The sequence below is a fragment of the Triticum aestivum genome, chromosome 3D (genome assembly GCF_018294505.1).
Source record: "Triticum aestivum cultivar Chinese Spring chromosome 3D, IWGSC CS RefSeq v2.1, whole genome shotgun sequence".
Classification (NCBI taxonomy): Eukaryota; Viridiplantae; Streptophyta; class Magnoliopsida; order Poales; family Poaceae; genus Triticum; species Triticum aestivum.
Genome location: NC_057802.1, coordinates 599,342,922 through 599,368,017, shown reverse-complemented (window position 1 = coordinate 599,368,017; position 25,096 = coordinate 599,342,922). Strand labels below are relative to the sequence as shown.

Below are 25,096 nucleotides of genomic sequence, written 5' to 3'. Positions count from 1 at the left end.
CATACAAAATAGATACACACACCAGGTACTGATTCAGATTGAACTTGTAATGCATAACTACTTCTGGTATTCAAATACATCACATGAAATACTGAGACAACTAGAAATGCAAAACAACTTCTGATGTTGAGGTTGAGCAGGGACTTTTATTGTGAGGCGCAGCATCTTCAGCAACCTATCCATGATTCCACCTGTAGCATATAAGTAACTGAAAGTTTCAGATTGAATACAGTTGGTATTGAAAAATGACAGTACGGTAATTTGAAGATGCCAAGGAAATCTGTCACAACAACTGTAGGAGGATACGAATTTGAATACAAAGTTCATAGAAGTCAATGTTGAATTAATAAGACCTTTGCAAGATGCAAAATCACTGTGTGATGAGAGTAAACAGCATGTAGGCCATAGCACATGCAAGAAGCACTTACAGGAAGTGAAGCAAAAGGTTGTACATCACGGCAACATGAGTAAGCCAACATCCCTACTAAAATTATTTCACTGCTTATGTCTATTTTTTTGTTGAATCATTAGGAAGCCCTAAATATTTTGATGCAAGATCACCGACAGGGCACTACTGAAATATTTCAGTGTCTACATCTCTGTACTGAAAGTGCATTACTGAAATATTTCAGTGGCTACGTGTGTGTACTGAAACAGCACCACTGAAATATTTCAGTTGCTACATGCGTGTACTGAAACAGCACCACTGAAATATTTCATTTGGTACGTGCGTGTACTGAAAGTGAACCACTGAAATATTTCAGTGGGTACGTGCGTGTACTGAAAGTGCACCACCGAAATATTTCAGAGGCTACGTGCTTGTACTGAAACAGCACCACCGAAATATTTCAGTGGCTACGCGCGTGTACTGAAACTGCTACACCGAAATATTTCAGGGGTTGCGTGCGTGTACTGAAACTGCAGTACTGAAATATTCAGTGTCTACCCGTGTGTACTGAAATTGCATTGCACTACTGAAATATTTCAGTGTGTACCCGTATGTACTGCAATTGCACTACTCAAATATTTCAGTGTGAACCGGTCAGTACTGAAATTTTTCAATGCCTACAACTATCTACTGAACTTGCAGTGTTGAAATAATTCAGTGTCAACCCAGAGTCTATCACTCTAAACTGTGTACTGAACTTGTCTGGAGGCACTTCTTGCAGCCAAAATATTGCAAGTTCAATTTACACAGATTGCATCACGTAATTTGAACACAACTCTTGAGGTGACAGACAAATTTCCTATCATGGATACCACTCCAGTACATCAAAACATAGCAAGTAAACATAGTAATGCTATATGCCTACTCTCATTCCAGCTTCGTCGATCAAACTAAGGTGCCATCCAGAGGCTACGGATTCAAGTACACAGGTAGCAAGAACATATTGCAGAGAATCAAATTAAGCAAGTGGCAAGTAATGATGAATGAAATTCAGCAATCTTACCCTAAACATAGCTACGGCCGCCGTTCAGACGAGGAGAGCGGCGAGGGAAGCGTGGAGAACGGCGGGGAAGCGATGTCGCGACCACTGTCCTCCTCCTCTTGCGCTTCGGAGTCATCTCCGACTCGGTTGGAGGCTCCACAATCTGCAACGGCACCTCGTGCATCGTGGGTTCCTGATCCAGTGGATGCTCTACCCTGGATCTGAATGCCCACCACCTCCGCCTGGTCCACGGGCTGGATGAATCGGCCTGCTCCATCGCCCAGAGGAGGATCTCGACCTTGTGCATCGGTTGTGCAGGTGGGGGGGAAGCTTTGCCCTCTCCCTCCTCGTCAATTGGTTCAAAGTGGCCATTGCCGTCGGGTTCATCTGCAATATGTTGTGAAACCAAGAACAGATCTCCGTCAACCTGGCCATCTTGACCTGGTCGCCGCCGGCGATCTCGATGAAGTCGGCGTTCTCGCCGCCGGCGATCTCCACGAAGTCGGCGTTCTCGCCGCCGCCGATGTGCTCGATCTGCTGCTCCATCGAGGATTTTGCGTGGATGTAAGAGGGGGGTGGATGTGGAAGCTGAGAAGAGCAAAGTTGTGGCCGCGAGAAGGAGAAGAAGGCTAGGAGATGGCCGCAATTGTAATGGAGATGGAAGAGGGGAAGGACCACGGCGGCGGCTTTGCATTGGACGAGAGGGGCGGCGGTTTTGCATTGGACGAGAGGGGCAGAGGTTTTGCATTGGACGAGAGGGCCCCACCTTGTCATATATTTCGTACTAAAATGCCCCTAGATTAAAAGGCGTCCCCACCTTGTCATTAGTACTTTTGAGTACTTTTGAGTACTTTCATCTGTGTACTTTTGAGTACTACGTATGTATGCGCCGTTAGATCGAGACAAACGAACGGCTTCAAAAAATGCCAACTACTGTAAAAACCAGGGGCAAGTCCTGGATTATTCAAACAACACATTCTCTTCTACTATGCCAAACTTCACTGCTTATCTTGGCCAAACTGCTTATCTCAAGTTGTCAAAAAATAACATAAGTGGGAGTATACCATATTCTATTTGCGATGCAAGAAAGCTAGAAGTCCTTGACCTGTCACATAACAACTTCAATGGGTTAATGCCATCCTGCCTGATTGAGGGTAGAAGCTTGGCCATATTAAATTTGAGGGAGAATGACTTTGAAGGAACATTGCCTTACTATGTTAATGAGAATTGTAATCTTCAGACAATAGGCTTACATGGCAACAAGTTTGAAGGTAGACTGCCTAGGTCTCTTTCCACCTGCGTCGACATGGAGGTTCTTGACATTGGAAAGAATCAGATGGTTGATACTTTCCCATCTTGGCTGCGTAGGCTTTCCAATCTTCGTGTCCTTGTATTAAGATCCAACCAGTTTTATGGTTCACTTGCTTATCCTCCCAGAGATGAAAAAATTCGGGAATACTTCCCAAAGTTACAAATCATTGATATATCCTCAAATAACTTCTCCGGTGGTTTGGATGCACAGTGGTTTAAGAGTTTGTCATCTATGATGGCAAAGTCAAATAACACTGGATATGTCCTAGGCCGTCAAATGTCACACAGTTCTTCCTACTACCATGATACTCTTGCAATTACATACAAAGGGCAGTATGTGACATTTGAGAAAATCTTGTCTACCTTAACTATAGTTGACTTCTCAAATAATGCACTGGATGGTGACATTCCTTAATCTATTGGAAGGCTAGTTTCACTGCATATCCTGAGCATGTCACACAATGCATTTAAAGGGAGGATTCCATTACAAATTGGCGAGATGAGTCAGTTGGAATCACTAGACCTGTCCTGGAATGAGCTTTCTGGGGAGATTCCACAAGAGTTAACAAATTTAACATTTCTTGGTACTCTAAACTTGAGCGAAAACAAGTTGGATGGAAGGATACCAGTCACGTCAGTTTTTCACATTTGATAACACTTCATATGAAGGGAATGCAAGGCTCTGTGGACCGCCTTTGTCCAAACCATGTGTCAATTCAAGTAAACCAAATGAGGCACCATCTGGGGATCATGTTGATATTATCTTGTTTCTCTTTGTTGGGGTGGGTTTCGGCGTTGGATTCACTGCCGGTATTTTGATGAAATGGAGGAAAATCGGCAAATGGTTTCGGGTTTTGTGAACATGATCTGAAGACACAAGATTGAGAGTCAGTAAACTTATGCTATTGCTGGAGGGAGCTATAAGTTTAAGTTGTAATAAGTCACCCTATGCTTGTACTTCTACATTATCATGTATCATAATTTGTGTATTGTGATGCTTATGTAATATTGTTAGCATACTGTGATGCTTATACAGAAACTGTAAGACTGTCATCAACGATCTGTCCTGCTTTCCTGCCTATGATACTAATGCCATGGCAGTGCTGCATCTTGCAGCTCTGACGTCCATTTGCAGATCTCCCACAGCCATGGCTGCAGTCCCCGTAGCAGTCTCATCACCCCTTCCTAGTCTTGATTCCAGCTGTGGCCCGTTATTGGTCAGCACGATACCCGTGGATTCGTGGCCTCTTTATCTAGCCTTCCTCATTCCTCACCCTCCCCTGATTGAAAAACGAGCTCTAGTTTTGTACTGACATTTTGTACAGGCCAAAGATGAACATTTTGTCTGAATTATGCTGACTCGATGCACCATGTTAACAGGAGGTTGCTCTACTTGACTACTCTAATAATAGGCAATAACACCAAACAGAAACAAACACAGCTTGATTCAGAAATTTAGATCCTGGTATCATTGTGATTGTCATGGCAGCTTCTGTGCTTGTGTTCTGGATATGAGTTCAGAGACTTGTTGTATTCCCGGTCAACTATAAAACAAAGATTTGCAAAAAAAAATTGTAAACACAGTTTTGGATCGCAACTCTGAAACTGACGTGGGATTGTTCTGTTTTTTAAGTCTATTGGTGTCAAGTGGTTTCGTGCGCTCCGTAAAATGCTGAAAGATCAAACACGAAAGCTTCATTACTAGCTATCTGATTCTGGATAGCTGCACGAGTTGTTTCAGTATATGCTCCATATGCTCGTAGGACCATCCTAGTTCCGACGAACTGCCCTTTCAGTTCGGCCACATCCGCCCCCTCCTCCTCCATCTCCCGTTCAGTAAATTGACGGAAACTAAATCAATCGACGACAAAACTGATTAACTAGCGGCATCGAACATACTGAAAATTGATATATGACGAGATGTACCTCGTGGGCTCCGTTCCCGTATCGAGGCTGCGGCGCCTCGGCGAGCTCCGGCGAAGGGTCGCCGTGCATCCTGTTAGTGCTCCGGGTGTCCAAGCCGTCGCCGTCGACGGCGGGGAGGAGGAGCGTGCCTCTGTTTTTTTGGCGCCCTCCGGCGAGAGGATAGACTCGGCAATGGGCATTTTTTTCACTTGCCATGGGCTGACTGAAGGGTACGGGCCTGGGCTGGACGGACGGAAGAGAGTGGCAAACCGCAAACAGAGTTTCCGGCGCAGTATGTTTAGCCAAGAACAGCGGTCCGAGTCCGACGGCCAGTCGCGTTGTTTCTCCCTCCCGGTGTTGTTGGACGAGTAGGACGTCTCTTCTCACCACACCCCCTCAATAAAGTGACACCTCTTTTCAGCCGAGAAAATCAATCAATCGAACAAGACGTCTCTCTCTTGTCAGCCAAGAAAATCAATCAATCAGTCTAACAAGAGAGAGATCGATCGGCGATGGTGCGCAGCGAACGGCACGGGCTGGGTGATTACGGGGCGTACCTCTGTGAACTAAACGAACGTGAGGAAGACCGAAGGAACGGGGTGGTGAGGAAGACGGCGCTTGAGTCGGCGCTGGATTGGGTCGAGCACCACAAGCCCGCCGCCGCGCGCCGGTACGTACTAGCTACTCCCTCCGTTTCAAAATATATAACCCAACTTTATACTAATTTTGTATTAAAGTTTGTTCATCTATTTTAAAACGAAGGGAGTACCTTACAGCCTTCCTTTCACTTTTAGAGATGCTCTAATGATTTCCCGGGGTTCGTCATACGTGGTTGATCCAAGCTGTGATGTGAAAGCAGGGGGTCTGTGCGCGGCGGGGGTCTGGTACAATTTGTTTTCGAGGCCTGGCATAAAGCCCGGTCAAGTAATCCTCCGCGCCTGCAGGTACGTACTCTGCAGCTTCCTACTACTACTTGTATTTTCTAACTCTTGATTGATTCTTCTCCGTTTTCTCAGCTAAACAGTTTCTTCTTCTTTTTGATTGACTGCCAGGAGATGTGCTCCCTACGCAGCGCTTGCATTGGCTGGGGCTGGTCTGTCTGCATGTTACAAGTCAGAATCAGGGTTAAGAGCTTGCCACCAGTACACAAAGCGATATGTCTCCTCGGATGTCACTTCTCCCAAGAACTAACTAGGGGCAGAGTGGCCTACACGAATATCAACAGCTTACACACAGATATAATCTTTCTGAGGAAAAAAAAGGTTGCACAGTTACTATATCTTCAAAGTTTGAAACAGGTCGAAACTACATCGTTTTTGCGGGAATATGCATGTAATTTCTAATTTTTTGACAATTGGAATATGAATGTAATTTTATGTACTTGGCTACCTACCTGCCCCTTGTTTTCTCTTTTCTTTTTAGCGAAAGCCTATATATATCGTCTGAAAATATATCGGACAGGAAATCTGGTGTCTTAGTTTCCCAAAACAGTAGTTTCTGAGCCCTCAGACCTACTAGCCAAGATATCAGCAGCCATGTTCACTAGTAAAAAAAAATCATAAAATTTCCTTTAGTACCGGTTGGTGTTACCAACTGGGACTAAAGGTGGACCTCCAGGCAGCGGCCACGTGGAGGGCCTTTAGTCCCGGTTCGTGTAAGAACCGGGACTAAAGGGGGAGGCTTTAGTAACGACCCTTTAGTCCCGGTTCCAGAACCGGGACTAAAGGCCCTTATGAACCGGGACTAAAGGCCATTTTTCTACTAGTGGTTGACAATGGATAAAAGTAACACAAGTAAAGTTTCCACAAAGAATAGTACAATCACTACCGGAACAGGGGCCGATGCCGACGGCCACCTTCGGCCTACTCCTGGATATGTCGACAGCCGAATCCAGGCCGTCGGCGTAGCGAGGCCGTCGGGCTATCCCGAGCTATGCCGACGGCCCCCGTCGGCACACATCGGCCGTCGGCCTAGCCCCAGCCTACGCCTACAGCAGCCGTCGGCATAGATGCGGGCCCGGCGGCCCCACTCGTGACGTGCGACTAACGGCGTCCGATCTATGCCGACGGCAGAGACGGGCGGCCGTCGGCATAGATGCGCGTGCCACGTCATCGATCCGAGGCGCACCGACCACCACCTATGTCGACGGCTGCCGACGGCATAGATGCCAGGGCATTGATCCGGGGCGCGCCGTCCATCTGCCCCTGGCCCCGGCTATGCCGACGGCTTTGCCGTCCGCATAGTATTTTTTTTTGCATTTCATATAGAAAATTTTTGTTCTTTTACGTGTTGTTATTTAATTAACTTACATGTAGCATGTGTTAATATAAGCATAAATACCATACTTTTCGAATCTATATAGAGGGGTGTGTCCCCCCTCACGGACGGCGCCGCCGGCGGCGGCCGACACCTGGAGGGGGGAAACAGCCGCATCGGGTCTATACGGACGGGACGTTGCTCCCAAGTGTTTATATGGGATGACCTACCACAACCGGGTGGTGTGGTGGCATGTCTGAAGAGGCGACACGCGTCTCCAGGGTGTGGCCCCCCTCACGGACGGTGCCGCCGCCGACACCTGGAGGGGGGAAACGGACGCGTTAGGTCTACACGGAGGGGATGTTGCTGTGGGTTTGGCCCAGATGTTGCTCCCAGGTGTCCCTCTGGGCTGACCTAACACAATGGGGTGGAGAGGACCACTGGTCAAAGCCCATGTGTGGGAAGTCAAAGGGCTAGATCTCGTGGTCTACCGCTCCAGGGTTAGGCGGGATGGGGGCCCTATGGGGTAGCAATGCCACCGGAGCGTCGCACCAACCCTCATACATGCGGGGTGGTGTGGTGGCATGTCTGAAGAGGCGGCATGCATCTCCGGGGTGTGGCCCCCCTCACGGAAGGCGCCGCCGCCGGCACCTGGAGGAGGGAAACTGACGCGTCGGGTCTACACGGACGGGATGTAGCTGTGGGTTTGGCCCGGATGTTGCTCCCAGGTGTCCCTCTAGGCTGACCTAACACAACCGGATGGAGAGGTCCACTGGTCAAAGCCTGTCTGTAGGAAGTCAAAGGGCTAGATCTCGTGGTCAACCGCTCCAAGGGTAGGCGGGACGGGGGCCCTGGGGGTAGCAATGTCACCGGTGCGTCGTACCGGGTCCTCATACATGCCGGGTGGTGTGGTGGCATGTCTGAAGAGGCACCACGCATCTTCGGGGTGTGGCCTCCCTCACGGACGGCGATGACACAGTAGTAGAAGTTCTGCGGTAACGGTGCGGCGTGAATATTATTAATTACTCGGAGCGCGATAAAATCATCAGTTTTTTACACGACATGGGCACATGTGCTATAGGCACATAGGAATGATGGTAATTTTTCATAATTGTTGGTGATGGAGAAGTATCCGAACAATTTCCTCTACGCGGATTGCCCTTCGCATGTCTACGACTGTGGCCAGCGGCCTCCGGGGGCTAGCATGCCGCCAATCTTGTGTACGCGGCCTCTCAGTAGTCTGAAAGTGTTGTCGCGGTTGCAAACGCCCAGCACGCGTCTCCTGGGTGTGGCCCCCCTCACGGACGGCCCCGCCGCCGGCACCTAGAGGGGGGAAACGGACGCATCGGGTCTAGACGGAGGGGATGTAGCTGTGGGTTTGGCCCGGATGTTGCTCCCAGGTGTCCCTCTGGGATGACCTAACACAACCGGGTGGAGAGGTCCCGGTTAATTGACCGGGCTTTGCTCGATATGCCTCGAAAGGTGATACTGCTTTGCTCGATGCGTGCTATGTCAATATGCATTTTGTCGAGTGTCCTCGTAGATGAGGTTGAGCCCACTACCACCGTCCATGAGCATTTTGGTAAGTCAGAAGCCGTCCACAATTGGGTTTAAGGCCAAGGAGGCGGGTGAAGGAAATATGCCCTAGAGGCAATAATAAAATTGTTATTTAATATTTCCTTATATCATGATTAATGTTTATTATTCATGCTAGAATTGTATTAACCGGAAACTTAGTACATGTGTGAATACATAGACAAACGAAGTGTCACTAGTATGCCTCTACTTGACTAGCTCGTCATAGATGGTTAAGTTTCCTAGCCATAGACAAGAGTTGTCATTTGATGAACGGGATCACATAGTTAGAGAATGATGTGATTGACTTGACCCATCTGTTAGCTTAGCACTATGATCCTTTAGTTTATTGCTATCACTTTCTTCATAACTTATACATGTTCCTATGACTATGAGATTATGCAACTCCTGAATACCGGAGGAACACTTAGTGTGCTATCAAACGTCACAACGTAACTGGGTGATTATAAAGATGATCTACAGGTGTCTCCGATGGTGTTTGTTGAGTTGGCATAGATCGAGATTAGGATTTGTCACTCCGATTGTCGGAGAGGTATCTCTGGACCCTCTCGGTAATGTACATCACTATAAGGCTTGCAAGCAATGTGACTAATGAGTTATTTACAGAACGAGTAAAGAGACTTGTCGGTAACGAGATTGAACTAGGTATGATGATACTGACGATCGAATCTCGGGCAAGTAACATACCGATGACAAAGGGAACAACGTATGTTGTTATGCGGTTTGACCGATAAAGATCTTCGTAGAAAATGTAGGAACCAATATGAGCATCCAGGTTCCGCTATTGGTTATTGACCGGAAGTGAGTCTCGGTCATGTCTACATAGTTCTCGAACCCGTAGGGTCCGCACGCTTAACGTTCTGTGACGATCGGTATTATGAGTTTATGTGTTTTGATGTACCGAAGGTAGTTCGGAGTCCCGGATGTGATCATGGACATGACGAGGAGTCTCGAAATGTTCGAGACATGAAGATTGATATATTGGAAGGTTATGTTTGGACACCGGAATGGCTTCGGATCAGTTCAGGCATTTACCGGAGTATCGGGGGGTTACTGGAACCCCCCGGGGACTTAATGGGCATACATGGGCTTTAGTGGAAGAGAGAGGAGGTGGCCAAGAGGTGCCCTCCCAAGCCCGATCCGAATTGGGAGGGGGTCGGCCCCTCTTCCCCTTCCTTCCCCCTCCTAGTTGGACTAGGAAAGGGGGGAAACCTACTCCTAGTAGGAGTAGGAATCCCCCCTTGGGGCGCGCCATAGGAGGCCGGCCGACCCCCTCCTCCACTCCTTTATATACGGGGGAGGGGGGCACCCCATAGACACAAGTTGATTCTTAGCCGTGTGTGGTGCCCCCCTCCACATATTTCCACCTCGTTCATATTGTCGTAGTGCTTAGGCGAAGCCCTGCGTCGATAACTTCATCATCACCTTCAACACGCCGTCGTGCTGACGAAACTCTCCCTCGACCTCAGCTGGATCTAGAAGTTCGAGGGACGTCACCGAGCTGAACGTGTGCAGATCGCAGAGGTGCCGTGCGTTTGGTACTTGATCGGTTGGATCGCGAAGACGTTCGACTACGTCAACCGCGTTACTTAACGCCTCCGCTTTTGGTCTACGAGGGTACGTGGACACACTCTCCATGCTCGTTGCTATGCTCTCCTACATAGATCTTGCGTGATCGTAGGAAAATTTTGAAATACTACGTTCCCCAACAGCGGGTGCTCGGACTGATCGGGTCCTTGGTTCGTCGGCGGCGGTGAAAGTTATTGCCGCGTCGTTCCATGGAATCATTGCGGCTACTTAGTTAGTATCGGTGAGGTCGTGGTGTGCCCTTTTGCGCCGATTATTTGAGCAGAAGGTGTCGAAGACCGTAAAGATGTTAAGATCGTCATCCTCCGGAGAATGCTTCTCTGGAGTAGCGGTGGTGAGGATAGTGTCACCGCTTTTAGCCACCTGCCGGAGTACCCAACATGCCCGAAGGCTGTGAGTTGGTTCGGTGTTCAGCGTTGCATGTATCTGACAAGGTTTGTCAAGCAATTCGTCAAGAACGGACCTGTGCCCTACAAAGGGTTTGTTTCTCTTGCTGACGGCTTATGATCGGATACCTCGTAAGGGTGTACCCGTTTTGCCCGGGCAGTGCACTGCTTAAAGGCGGCGGGTTCCAGTTGGGTTTTTCGGGCCTTTCATGTGCTTTCCATCGCACAGTACTTCCATACTACGTGTGATAGCTCCATGAAATTTTGTATGCGACGGCGGTCGAGGGTATTCCGAATTCCCTTATCGGTGCAATTGTGATAAAAAACCGAGACCGCATTGTCGTCGCAGCAATCTTTAATCTTGTTTTTAACAAGAAGAAACCTGGCCCAAAAGTGATGGACCGTTTCCGGACGTTGCTACCGTACATACATCAGGTCGTATATGTCTGGAGGGCCTGAATTGCTTGGAGAGTATTGATTGTGGTGGGCGGGTGGGCTAAAACTTGAATCCCGACCCAAAATTGTGTTCGGAGCCTGTAAAATCTCCGAGGTCACCGGTTCGGGTCTGGGAAGATCTAAGTGCTCCCCGGACCCTAAGTCCAACCCTGAGTTGGGGGGGCGCGGGATCTCCTCCGAAGGAAGTGTATCCGGTTCAATGGGTTCGGAGATCCGAACATAGCTGGTTTTCAACTTAGGGGAAGAAGTGTTCTTGTCTCGTTCCTCGACGACCGCCACGAGGTGGGTGATCGGTGGGAGATTGATTTCCCTCTGGTCGGGTTTAAACCCGATCCGATCATAGTACGTTGAAATCCCCAGGGCGGCGATGCGACCTAGCAGTTCGTTCAAGGACGAGATGTCCACCGGATCCATCTTTTTGGAGTGTTTGAGATCGATGCGGAGGCAATGCCTGGTGATCGCGGAGGGCGCCGTCGGCTTGATGGCCGTGTGGGTGCCCACAATGAAACCACCGAGCTGGAGGACCTGCCTCGAAGTTAGGCTCCTTCCAGAAGTGATATCGTTGTTGATGACAAGGTGAGCCATCGATCCTTCTATCGACAACATAGTGGAACTCTCAATGAAAGCACCAATGTCGGTTTCAAAACCGGCAGATCTCGGGTAGGGGTCCCGAACTGTGCGTTTGAGGATCAATGGTAACAACGGACGGTGGGGACACAATGTTTACCCAGGTTCGGGCCCTCTTAAAGGAGGTAAAACCCTACGTCCTGCTTGATTGTATTCAATGAGTATAGGGGTTACAAGAGTTGATCTACCTCGAGATCGTAATAGCTAAACCCTAGCTGGATAGCCTATGAGAATTCTCATGAACTCTACGGACTAAACCCTCCGGTTTATATACACGCCGGAGAGACCTAGGGTTGTGCAAAGTCGGTTTGCAGAGGAAGGAAAATACATCCGGACACCAAAACTTGCCGTCCACGTATATAGGAGTCCTAACCGGACACGGGAGATAATCTTCGGCTTCTATCTTCACGGCCCATCAGTCCAACCCATATTAAACAGGCCGGGCACCCGAGGACCCGCCTAATCCAGGACTCCCTCTGTAAGCATTTAATTCGACTGCAACTACATGACCCCCAACCCGGTAATAGCATAGACAATCGAAAACCCTCCATGCAAAGCTTTTGAAAATGAATATAGAATAGCATGTTGTTGTGAAGGTTTAGACTGTCTTGAAGACGAGATGAACGATTATGAAGTGTTGAAGAATCATACAAACAACCATTGCCGGATTTTCTCGGTGGTGTTCTGCTTAGGACAGTGTAGCATGTTGGTTTTATCAGCTAGATGCCCAGATTAGATAGTATAGCTATACTGTGTGCTCCGGTTACTTCAGTATGAACCTTCTACTTGTTTAGTTTCGGCCACTGATTTAACAGTTAGTAATGTTTCAGTCTAGCCAATAACATCATTCTGAAGTTCTGAACCGACGTTGATGGATGGCTTGCAGGCAACCCTGGCTCTGTTGTACCTCGTGAGCCCTATGGACATTATTCTCGAAGGTAAGGCGGCCAGTTGATTTAGCCATCTCCTTCCGACAAACAATCTCCATGAATTCCAAGAGCGTTTCTCTATGGTGATGTTTGTTTTGTTTCCAGCTTTCCTGGGGTACCGTGGCTTACTGGACGACATCTTGGTCCTCATCGTCGCGTACGCCTTCATCTCTACCGCCTACCAGGACGTACTCGCCTGGCCACGTGCACTATTTAGAAGGTATGAATATGATGCTAGCAGTTACTGACAGACAAAGGGGACCTGAACTTGGTAAGCTACACAGTGAGTGACGTATACAACATACTGTATATACTTTGGGAGGTAATCTGGTTCTGGTAGATAACATACGCACGAACCATCGAGCTCATGCATAGTGCTGGGTTAGGGTCTTATTAGGGGCCGAAATTGTCATGCCATTTCAATGTAGAATGTTTGATCGGTAGATATATAGATCTGTTTGACACTGTGACTTAGCATCCATGTGCTGCCTGTATAAGCGTTGCACGTTTTCTGATGTACTCACCTGGTATAATCCAAAATAGTTGCATCTGCGGTTGGTTGATTGTGTTCGGCCAGGTGCTCTGCATTCCAAAGCCTGAACCTTTTCTTTTCTGAAACTCCCAAGTCTGAAGACTCTGAACCGATCTAGCTGCTGTCGACTTACTCAGATGGTGATTATCGAGTCTGATGATGTGATCCGATTGATAAGATTGGATCCAACGGTGGGTCCTATCCCATTGTTTGACAATCACAATCGGACGGTAGGCTGCTGCCAAAACATCTTCAGATTAGGGTTTGTCGACATTATTTATATATACAAGTAATTTACGCAAACACTTGGAAACATCGTCAATCGTATCGGCCGGCAAGCTAGGACGCCATGGGAGACGAGGAGACGGAGAGGCCAAGCAAGAAGGCACGTGGGTCGTCGCCGCCACCCGCCATGGACTCCGGCGGCCTGACGGCGTTTGCACTCCGCCTGGCCAAGAAGCTCGCCGAGGGCGACGACACCAGGGACAGCAACATCGCCTTCTCGCCGCTGTCTCTCTACACCACGCTCGGCTTGGTAGCCGGGGGAGCACGCGGCAAAACCCTAGACGAGCTCCTCGCCTTGCTCGGCGCCGCCTCGGCCGACGAGGTGGCCAGATTCGTGCGCGGCCTCGTCGCCGACCCGTCCGGCTCCGGCGGGCCGCTCATAACCTACGCCTATGGCTTGTTCCACCAGAAACACATGGAGCTGACGCCGGCCTACCTCCACTCCGCCGCCGAGTCTTACAACGCTGAGATACGCGCCGTCGACATCGCCGAGGTCAGCAGAGATACCACTTAATATTTTCCTTCTTCACTGCCGTTCGATCACGGGTTGACATTGGTATGTCATAGACTTGTCAAACTGTTATACAAGGTTTGCGTGGGTTCTTGCATGGTGATACGGAGAAGATCAGGGAGGAGATCAACGATTGGGCGGCGGCCGCAACGAATAATCTCATCTCGGAGATCCTGCCAGAGGGGTCATTCACCGACCTCTCGAGGTTCGTGCTCACCAACGCCATCTACTTCAAGGGCGTGTGGGAGACCCAGTTCCCCAAGGACCTGACGGAGGACCACGAGTTCCATCGCCTCGACGGAGCCGACCCCGTCGAAGTTCCATTCATGACCCTCGAGTCCGGAAAACGCAAAAGCTCTTCCTCTCCCAAGAAGATGACTTCCAGGTGCTCAAGCTCCCGTACGAAGGCGATGAGAGCGGCGGCATGCAGTACTCAATGTGTGTGTTTCTACCATACGAGCGCGACGGGCTGCGCGCAATGGTAGACGCTCTGCCGGCAGCAGACGAGTCCCTGCTCGACTACATCCCAAATGACCGGAGTGAAGCCCGGAAGCTTCTTCTGCTCAAGTTCAAGCTGTCATTCTTTTGCAGCCTTGCCAAAGTCCTCAAAAGGCTTGGGCCTCCGGGAGGCGTTCACCGAGGAGGCCGACCTGTCCGGTCTGGTGGAGAAGCGCGTTTGCGACGTACGCCTGGACGACGTGTTTCACAAGGCGGTGGTCGAGGTGAATGAGGAGGGCACCGAGGCGGCGGCCTGCACCGCCGCGAGTGGACGCGTGAAGCAGTGTGCGAGGAAGCCGATGGAGTTCGTCGCCGACCACCCGTTCGCGTTTTATATCGTCGAGGAGGTATCCGGGGCCGTGGTCTTTGCCGGTCATGTCCTTGACCCTTCTAACCCACAGTAGTAATAATGGATGCCATGGAGACTCCTAGTTAATTATTCTGTCTTGGCCGCACAATGATTGATCACTACCAACAAATTAAAGACTTGGATTATATATTTTCTGCTGCTATTTCACACTCTGTTTTCTCTATTGTTTTTCTGCCACTGTTACATCCATCCCTGCATCTTTCGGGACTCTCACCGAATGTGTTAGTCCTGGGCCAAGATGGGAGAAACCAAAGCCGGATTTCATTAAGGTAAATTTTGATGCGGCCTTCAAACCAGATTCCGCTGACGGGGCTTTGGTTATATTCTGTGACCGCACACCGGCGAGTTTTGTGCAGCGGGGGCAGGTAAGACGGCGCATGTTAAGAGTGTATTGCAGGCTGAGGACATGGCTTGTCTTGCGGCGATTGAGGGTGTGGCTAGCGGCTAGCTGTGGTGTCCACGAAATCATTCTGGAGTCAGATTCCATATCTCTGGTGCAAGCCCCTCAACTCAGAAGATTCTGGCAAACAAGAGCTGAGAGTTCTGTTCCGGGAAGCCCGAAGCAATTGCATCATCCATTTTGATTCGTTTGAATTTGTGTTTGCCGCCGTGCATGTAATTCAGTAGCTGACTCTTTAGTGCAGCATGGTTATCGTGCTTCTATGCCCACCACTTTTTCGATGGAGCATATCCCAGGTTTTGTTTCATGTTTGGTTGCTAGCGACTTTGCTGCACATGTTGGTTAATGGATATATATCTTATCAAAGAAAAACTATACGAGTAGATAAGCAAGTATAAGAGGCGTGCAACTCTTGACCAGATTAACAATAGCTCACGCTTTTACTTGAAATTTATTGTTGGTCACATGGATCGATGAGTTAGGCAGGTACATACATATGTACTAACTACCTTAGCAAGCTAGTATTCCTCTTTCTATCAAGCTAGTCAACTGGCACTAGAAATATACATACCCACTCCTCTTTCTCCCCCACCATCACTTAACCGAATAATCAACCCTTTTCTTTGACAATGGGTTTCTGACGGACAGAGAGCTAGATTAGGGATCGGATGGATGTGCACCTTTGACTAGATTAAGGTACAAAATCCCTTACTAGGTTTGCTAAGTATGTTATGAAGCCATCAGAGTGAGAAGTCATCAAACTTAACGGTAGATAAATGTGATCCACAATGGAAATGGATAAATAATATAGTTAGGGAATAAAAGTGGATTTGGTGATAGAGGGACTTGAACCCTCACGAACCCTCACGACTTATAAAGTCGACGGATTTTCGTTTTACTAGAAGTTTCATTGTTGACGGTATTAACATGTAGAATGGGACTCTCTCTTTGTACTCGTCTGATTAATCTACATTTTGAAGGATCTCAAAAATGTTGAATTTGAATTGAAGAATTTGATTATTCAATATTCGATTGGAGTGGATTCACAATTGTGGGGAAGGGAAGCTAGAGAAAGGAAGGAGAGGAGTCCTGAACTCGTATTCTCGGAAAAAACAGGACACAAATTATTCGGGCGACAAACGCCTCACCGCATAAACGGCCCCTTGCCGCACGAATGGCGATTCTTATCCTTCGAGCTCAAACTCGTCTCGGCAACACACCAGCTGCATCTCTAGCTCCTGGCCGCCGTCACGGCCAGTCGCCATCTCTTGGCACTCTATAGCTCGCACACACTAACTGCACACACACACACACTAACTCCTCTAGCTACACACGCCAGGTGCCATGGAGCCTACACACGAAAGCCTACATCTTGCCTCTCATCTAGCGTCCTCTACACACAACGCATCCCGACCCCGTCCTAGCACCACCTCCCCGTGAGGCGGCCGGGGTGGCGCACGTACTTCCTCCCTTCGGCCCCCCTCCTCCTCCCAATCCACCCCCCCCCCCCCCGCCACCGCTGCTGGAGGGCGCCCCAGGATCTGGCCCGGGTATTGTCGACGGCGGTGGGACCTTCTGTACCCGTGCGCGGCTCTCCTTCCTGGGGCAGGGACGGCGGCGGCCCGGCGACCAGGAGGCGGTGGCCGGCGGCGCGCACCCTGCCCAGATCTGGGTCCTCGCGAGCCGGCTCCGGCGTGGCTTTGATGCCTGCTGCGAGGTGAGGAGGAGGAGCAGCTTGGACAGGGGGCGGCGGTGCCGATGGAATGCCATCTGCAGCGCGACGGCGGGAGCTTTAGGGGCATGTCAGGGCCTGTACGTAACCGGGCCTGGATCATCCAAACGGCAACGGAGGCTTCGTCTTCTCCTACTGGTTTCCTCCTTCCATCCTCTTACCCAAACAGCTATCCCTTCTAATATATCAGGCTTCACAGCATGAACTATTTCTTGATTTCTCTCATTCTTTAATTGTTTCAGAAGGCTTGCTGCAATTTGTACCTCAAATTAGCTACTCAAACACTATAATTCAGCGCGATTAATCGGTTAGCAGTTGGGAGTTGGGACCCTAACAATGACGACCTAATAAGAGAAAGCAATACCATGGACGACCAGCAAAAATAGGACAGTTTCATGCTTCTACTTGAAATTTATTCCTCGCATCGAACGGTTAAGCAAGTACACATACATAGTAGCATACACACTAGCCTAGTTGGGGAGCACTCGCAGGTGGCAAGCTGGCGAGAGGGAACTTCTTGAACACGACCACCAGAGGCTCACGCCCATCTTTCTCTACGGTCAGCCACCTTTGGCCGGCGTATTCGAACAACACGAGATCGCGACACGGCGCATGGAAGCACGACGTTAGCTTGTATACATTCTCGTGCCTCTCGATGCGGAACAGGAAACTCTGTTCCTTGCATGTGCCTGCCGAACGGTTGACATCCCTTCATCCCTCTGAAGCAGCTGGCAGTCACATGCGTCTGGTTCGTGATCTCTCCATGGACGTACCACTGGAGATGATGCTTGCACCAGGTGACCACGCCTTTAAATTCGACCACGACGTCGGTCGAGAGGCGGATTGACGCTTCCTTGCCAGAGCCATCGCTCGCCTCCGCCGGCTTGATCGACACATGCACGCCTCGCGTCTCGCCAAATTGCTTGCACGGTGTTAGGGTCGCATGCTTATGACATTCCTCCCTCCGAAATGAACCAACGGAAACACAATGGTTGCTCAGATTGCGATCCGCTGCCATGATGGTGTACGTATTGTTACCTGTTAGCTCGTCGCCATCTATGTCGTAGATCGGTTGTGGCTGAGCTTGCGCAGCGTAGCACAGGGTGGTTAGCTGCAAGGCCATGGCCAAGCCAGAGAGTGCGAGGATGACCAAGAAACAAAAGCGCTCCATGTCTATGAAAGTATTAACTTACAATAAGTTGATGTTGTTGCTTGGGGCATCCAGATAGTAGGATTATATAGATGGTGCGGTGAGCAACAATTAATTGCTAGCATTTAAGTAGAAAAGATATGCATATTAGTTCAAGATTGTAAGTGGACCTCATTCAACGTCCTAGGTTTGGTTCTTTCTGCCGCAATAATTTCTATAGATAAGCCTCATTAGTGTCATAGATTTTGTTTTCTTCGGTGAATTTATTGTGTGTGCATGGTAGGGAGATATACAGTGTTCAATTTATCAATGAAATCTTTTTTCTTTATTCCGCATATATATTCTTGGATATACAATCCTCCATTTATTAATGATTATAAGTGGACCTAATTCAATGTCCTAGGTTCGTATCTTTCTGCCACAATATTTTCCGTAGATAAGACTCATTCGTGACATAGATTTTTTTTCTTCAATCAATTTATTTTGTGTGCATTGGTAGGGAGATATACAATGCTCCATTTATTAATGAAATCTTTTTCTTTATTCTGCATATAGATAGCATATAGATAGTTAGATATGCAATATCCAATTATTAATGTTAATTTTTATCAAAGAATTATGTGTACCAAAACTTTAAAGAAATTGGATAAGCATCATTTTGTGTGCATTGGTAGGGAGATATACAATGCTCCCGACCTCATTTAATGTCACATGTTTGGTTCTTTCCGCGACACCATTTTCTGTAGATAAGCATCATTTGTGCCATAGATTTTTTTTATCAATTTATTCTGTGTGCAGAGGTAGGGAGATATACAATGCTCCATTTATTAATGAAATCTTGTGTCTTTATTCCACAGATAGATAGATAGCTGGATATAGAATCATGCATATATTAATGATAGTATTATCAATAAAGAATTTTATATATCAAAAATCTAAGGAATTATGTGACTGTAGGTGGACCTCATTAATTGATACTAGTAGAACGCCCGCCCTTGCATTGCCATAGGCTTTTTTTTTCGCTTACACCTATGAATACAATGCATATCAAATTTCACATGTATAGATTTATTCTGCACTTCAACTGCAATGTAGCTCGATGATGTAAACATAGAGAGTAATGATCCAGACAATTATATGGTACAAACTAACATATACCTTAGGATTCTCATGCACATCACTTGGGTTTGTCATAGTCATCTTCTCCCGTGGTGGTAACCGTCTTTTCTTCCCCCATCTTTGTCGTCCTTCTCATCCTCGTTCAATATCTTGGTCAGCAGCATGTTCTTCTTCTAGAGAGAACCCCAGCCCCGGTGCTCCAGGAGCTGCCTCGCGAGAGGATCCATGTTGTTGCTGTTGATGGCGGCAACAACATCGAGTGGGGCCAAGAGAGCAAATCAACCAATGAAATAGCCGATGAGGAAGGCATAGATGGCAGAAGGAAAGGGAAAAAAGACTCTCTTAGGGCTCATTTGGTAGCCCGTGATCCCGGGGGGATCCCCGCTAAAAAGAAGGGTGCATAGTCCACAAGGCCAATCGGCCCGTGGAAAACCACCGCCACATTTTGTCGATCGCTCGCTGGGGCTATTCTACCTCGATCCCCATCCTTTCCCCGGGTGTGAGATCCATGTCTACAGACGTAGGGGAGAAAAGACACCAACCGGAGCACGAGAGGCAACAGGGTAAAGCATACCGAGCGAATTGTGATCTCCTTCGCCTGAGCGCTACCTCCAGCGTTTTCCTCACCTCCCCTTCTTCCTATGATCCAAACTGAAATGGTGATCTCCCCGTGGTGGAAGGCGAGGGTCCCTGATGGCCGGTCTTATGGGGTGGGGAAGCACCGCAGCCAATGGTCAGGTCCTTCTTCAACAGCGTCGTCGAACACATCACAGGTCGAGGGAAAAGAATAACTAGTGGGGTGCTGGCAGAGGAGCTCCCCACCACCAGGGACATCGAAATGAACATGGATTAGGGGCTCGACACCTGGGCGTTGTCCACCGTTGTCGTCCGCGTCGCCTACAACAGAAACATGCAACATATAGAGGAAACGAATCAAAAGAAAGAGAGAAGGCGGACGCTAGGCGCAATTCGGTCGGCCCAAATTTTCGGTGGTCGCCACACGACCGTTTGATGCAACCCTCCTTAACTGTTCGATCGCAATCTCGCACATCATCGCTTTCCCATAGCTTCGTCCCAAGAAACAGATACGAAACAGAGAGAGAGGATGGAGCATTGACTTGAGCGAGTTGCAGCCTGCTACAACACAATTCCGCGCGTCCGCCACCCCTTGTGTGCATCCCACGACTCGCAGCTCCGTCGCAACACAACATCTGCGGGTGCAATAATACCGGTCGCAACATCTCGTCTGCTGCTTGCAGCCTTTGGTGTTGTCGGTTGCAACTCCACAATCAAGGTTGGCTTGTATCACAGTCTTCTAGGTTGTGGTGTGGTCACCTGGGATCGCAGCACCGCCGATAGATGATTCTAGCATCAGTGCCCGTAGTTTGTAGCTCACCGCGGAGATGGTTCCAAAATCAGCGCCCGCCAATTGCAGCTCGCCGCCATTTTGGTTCCAGTTCACTGGCTTGCTGGTTGCAACCCAAAGTGCTCTCTGGTTCGAGAAAACCCTGACACTGGTTCCAGCAATCACTGGTTAAGGTTCCAACATAGGTTATTGTTAGTTCTAGCTTTCTGAGGTCGTGGTTGCAACATCCCATGTCGGGACCAGCCTCGGCGGTTGCCAGTTGCAGCACTGTCGACGCCATCTCAAGCACCGAGTTGCTGGTCCCAGCACACGGGGGTGTTGTGTGTGTGTCGTCTTCAACATCAGGTGTTGGGTGTGCGTGTCGTCTCCAACACTAGCAGGCAGTGGGCGTGCAGCAGCATTGCCATGCGCCGGTTCTAGTACGGCCGTTCACCAGTTGTAGCAACATGATGTCGAGGTCATAGCAGCGCCGTTATGCAACTACGGTTGTATCAACTCGGACACCAGTCGCAACCCTAGTGTCGCCCCCAGCTCGCTATTTGCACCCCAGCTCGCTATTTGCAGCAAACGGTGACTGCACGCAGCACCGAGTGCGCAAACCAAGGAGAGGCTGCTGTGTAGGAAGGAGGGCATGGAGAATGGACGATCTCATGGAGGAGGAGAGATTATTGTGGCGGGGAAGCTAGCTGGTGTAGTAGGACGATGGATCCGAGGAGAGGCGGGGATGGCCGTCGCTGGCTTCAGAGACGGGGAACGAACAAGAAACATCTAAACCAGTGGAAGAGATAAGAAGGGGAAGTGCGCAACCGCTTCAGGTGTGTCTTATCTCTATCTAATATTAAAGGAAGGATTGTTTCTTCACTTTTTTTTTCGTCATCGGGTCCTTTCGTAAGTCAGCTAATTTTTCGTCCGTTGTCTGCACCGGATTTCGTCTGCTGTTCGAGCATAGAGCGCGTACGAAATAGAAAAAAGAAAAGGTGCAGGGTGGGAGTCGAACTTCCGACTTCCCACTTTTTCATAGTGACCGCAACCAATCAAGCAATAGTGGTGGAAAATAGAGTTAGTATATACATAATGCAAACAAACTTATGGACCCTCTATCCCGCACATGGACCGATGTTGGGCCTGGTCTGCAGCAAAAAACAATTATTCCTGCAGGAAGGACAAAGCTGACTAAGCTGCCTTACAATTATGTTAAAAAACATGCACGTTTCTAAATTAATTAGTCCCACATCACTTTTTTACATCAAATCCCACCAATTTATATACATATGAGTTGTACTAGAATCAGCAAGTAGCAATCAGAAGATCAAATATGGATTCAGATTGAAGGACGAGAAACACGCATCGCCTGCGCACATACACACATGCCAAAAGAGTTCAGGCTGGGGCCGCATGCCTATGAGGAGCAATTGAATCGTAGAGCTTATAAAATGAACAAGCATGGAGTTTTAGGCACACAAGTTTGTTGCTGAATGATTTTCAATTATTAAAAATCTGTACAATATCAGAACACTTCTTACTTACAGATTTTGCTACTTATTGTGATTTTATATTATCATATGAAATTTTGTTTTATCTGATGAACAGTAATAGCATTCTATGCCTAAAATCATAGTTTGGGAATCTATCTCTTTGCTATCTCATTTTCCCTTAGTTGAAGAGACAATCGATCACCCCCGCTCTATTGTATAAATTTTTTCATGCATTTCATTACATGAATGTTTCGGTTATATATTTAATAATTTACGTAGAAACCTATTTTTTTAATGTATGAACTTTGCATACTCTACACCAGGTATGGGGGAATATTTGACCCACAAAAAATGGTATGAGGGAATATTTACATTTCTAAAGGGCCAGTGCATTTTTGTCAAATTTTCCATTAAAGTGATTGTCAAATTTTATTTTGTATTCAATAGTGGCTTAAACTATCTCATAAAGCTATTATAGATGTGCCTTGGAACTCCTACAATACTCAGACGGTTTTTCAAGATTGCTACATGGTACACATTTACCAACCACCCCCGGACAAAAACAAAACTAAAATAATGGAAATTTTAACATTTCTTACAACATGAGACAACCTCCATCATTCAATATCGAATCAAGACGAGCAACTCCAGGTAACATGAACTTCTTTAGAGAGTCATCGAAAGATCGCGCAGTAGAAAACGAGAGTCGTTCTAAGATGATGCAGAACACAGAGACATATATGTAGGATGGAGGAAGGAGTAATTCAACAGTAAAATAGGTCGGCATTGACTTGGAGCATGACTTGGCAAAAGCGAGAAACATGAAGCTGGTGTTGTGTTTATTTGAACAATTGTCCGGTTTAAAGATTAACTTTCATAAAAGCGAGTTGTTCTGCTTTGGTAGAGCCAAGGAGGAACAAGAGGCTTATAGGCAATTGTTTGGTTGTGAATTAGGGGCTTTACCTTTTACTTACCTAGGTATACCCATTCATCATCGTAAGCTCACGAATAGAGAGTGGAAATGTATCGAAGATCGGTTCGAAAAGAAACTTAGTTGTTGGAAGGGCAAACCTCTGTCTTATGGAGGCCGGTTAATTCTTATTAATCCGGTGCTCACAAGTATGCCGATGTTCCTCCTATCTTTCTTTGAGGTTCCAGTTGGGGTTAGGAAAAGGCTGGACTTCTATCGGTCAAGATTTTTTTGGCAGAGTGATGATCTTAAGAGAAAGTATAGACTTGCCAAGTGGGATATTATTTGTCGTCCTAAGGATCGGGGGGGGCCGGGTATCGAGAATCTTGAGGTCAAGAACAGATGCCTGCTTAGTAAGTGGCTATATAAGCTATCAGTTGAGACTGATGCGACTTGGGCACAGATTCTTCGTAACAAGTATCTGCAATCCAAAACTTTGTCACAGGTGACAGTGAGACCAACTGATTCGCCATTTTGGAAGGGGCTTATGAGAGTTAAGGCAGCCTTCTTTAATAGAACAAAGTTTATTGTCGGAGATGGCAACGATACTCGCTTCTGGGAGGACACTTGGCTTGGTGATACACCTTTGGCATTACAGTACCCAACTCTGTATCGTATTGTACATCGCCGTGATGCGCTTGTGGCAACGATTATGCAGGCCACCCCCCTTAATATTCAGTTTAGGAGGGTGCTTGTTGGTAATAGATGGGAAGCTTGGCTTCATCTGGTGCGTAGACTGATGGAGGTTTAGCTACATCAACAGCCCGATCAGTTGTGTTGGAAACTTACTAGGTCTGGACAATTTACCGTTAAGTCGATGTACACCGATGTTATTAACTCGAGTGTCATTCCTAGCTCCAAACATGTTTGGAAAGTCAAAGTTCCTTTGAAAATTAAAGTGTTTATGTGGTTTGTCCATAAACAGGTCATTCTAACAAAGGACAACTTGGTTAAGCGCAATTGGATAGGATCTACTAGGTGTAGTTTCTGTGATCGGGATGAAACCATCAAGCATCTCTTCTTTGAGTGCCCGTTGGCAAGAATTTTGTGGCACTCCGTGCAAATTGCTTTTAACATTACTCTTCCGAGTTCGGTCGGGTCGTTATTTGGAACGTGGCTGGATGGGATAGAGTCCGTTACAGCTAGACACATTCGTGTAGGAGTTTGTGCGTTGTTATGGGCAATTTGGAACTGCAGAAATGATTTGGCTTTTAACAGAATAACTACTATTCATTTTTTGCAGGTTGTATTCCGTGTTACGGCGTTGATCCGTATGTGGTCCCTACCCACTCCGACGGAGGCCAGGGAACGTTTGGTTACTGGATCTGTCCGGTGGGAGATGGTAGCGCGGGATATCTTCAACCGGTTTGGATGGCGGTCATGTAATAGGATAGGCAATTAGTTTTCCTATCTTTATTTCTGCCAGCCGGTTGTGGCTTTATGGCCTTTTTCTGTTTTCGCGTCGAGGTCTATGTGAGCTCGACTTTCTTTTGTTTTACGACTCTTCGACATTGTTGAACCAATTTTATTTATCTAAGTGACCGTATGCATCGTTCTGATGCAGAGGCCGGGGAGTCCCCCTTTTCCAAAAAAAAAAGGTCGGCATTGTCGCCTGATGTACGTGATAGTAAGAAATATATGTGATAGACACAATTGATATCGAACCATAGAATATGTATCCTAAAGATTTGTCACACAAAATTGGTATTGTGCAGTAGAATATGCATGCCCCGTTGCAACACACGGGCATTTGTGCTAGTGGAACTCACGTGGACAGCGCGTGACCGATGCAAACACGCACGCTGGTCGCCCGTTTTGGGACGTTTCCCAAGAAAAAACGGGTCCGGGTAGACCCAGTGAGGCAAACCGGTCCTGACAAAACGAGTGCTCATGTATGAATCTTGCAAACACGAGCGTACAATCCAAAATTTGACTGAACGCCAATCCAAAATCAGTCAACTGAAATTTTGCAAAAATGATAAGAAAAATGGTTTCGCTCGCATGCATGCAGTTCACAAGTTCACGGAATGAGTGCAAAAGAGAGCACCCTGATACTCTGAATGACTGTAACAACCGGTCAACCTCTTGATAGCCCCACTTCTTGATATTCAAGATATGGTTGCCGATCTCCCTACTCCGGCATCACTATTTTTTTTTTTTTTTGAAAAAAGGGTATATCCCTCGGTCTCTGCATAGACTGATGCA

At 47.8% G+C, this 25,096-nt stretch overlaps 2 protein-coding genes and 2 pseudogenes across 3 annotated transcripts; 3 read left to right on the top strand and 1 right to left on the bottom strand.

Annotated features, from left to right (window-relative positions):
* Positions 1–2,066: 2,066 nt before the first annotated feature.
* Positions 2,067–3,601, top strand: LOC123076637 (receptor-like protein 34; annotated as a pseudogene).
* Positions 3,602–5,063: 1,462 nt separating this feature from the next.
* Positions 5,064–6,022, top strand: LOC123075799 (uncharacterized). 2 transcript variants are annotated; one of them, XM_044498315.1, is made up of 3 exons: positions 5,064–5,316; positions 5,506–5,590; positions 5,699–6,022. In XM_044498315.1, exons 1-3 carry the CDS (start codon positions 5,159–5,161, stop codon positions 5,987–5,989), a joined length of 534 nt encoding a protein of 177 aa, XP_044354250.1. In that variant the 5' UTR covers positions 5,064–5,158; the 3' UTR covers positions 5,990–6,022. The 2 variants fall into 2 exon arrangements, with proteins under 2 accessions (XP_044354250.1, XP_044354252.1); XM_044498317.1 differs by having other exon boundaries at positions 5,067–5,316; positions 5,441–5,590.
* A 7,328-nt stretch (positions 6,023–13,350) lies between these two features.
* Positions 13,351–15,049, top strand: LOC123075798 (serpin-Z2A-like). Its single transcript, XM_044498314.1, has 3 exons — positions 13,351–13,793; positions 13,868–14,249; positions 14,403–15,049. The coding sequence occupies exons 1-3, from the start codon at positions 13,365–13,367 to the stop codon at positions 14,711–14,713; spliced, it is 1,122 nt and encodes a 373-aa protein (XP_044354249.1). The 5' UTR covers positions 13,351–13,364; the 3' UTR covers positions 14,714–15,049.
* A 2,166-nt stretch (positions 15,050–17,215) lies between these two features.
* LOC123075797 (endogenous alpha-amylase/subtilisin inhibitor-like) lies at positions 17,216–18,004 on the bottom strand (annotated as a pseudogene).
* Between the last annotated feature and the right edge of the window lie 7,092 nt (positions 18,005–25,096).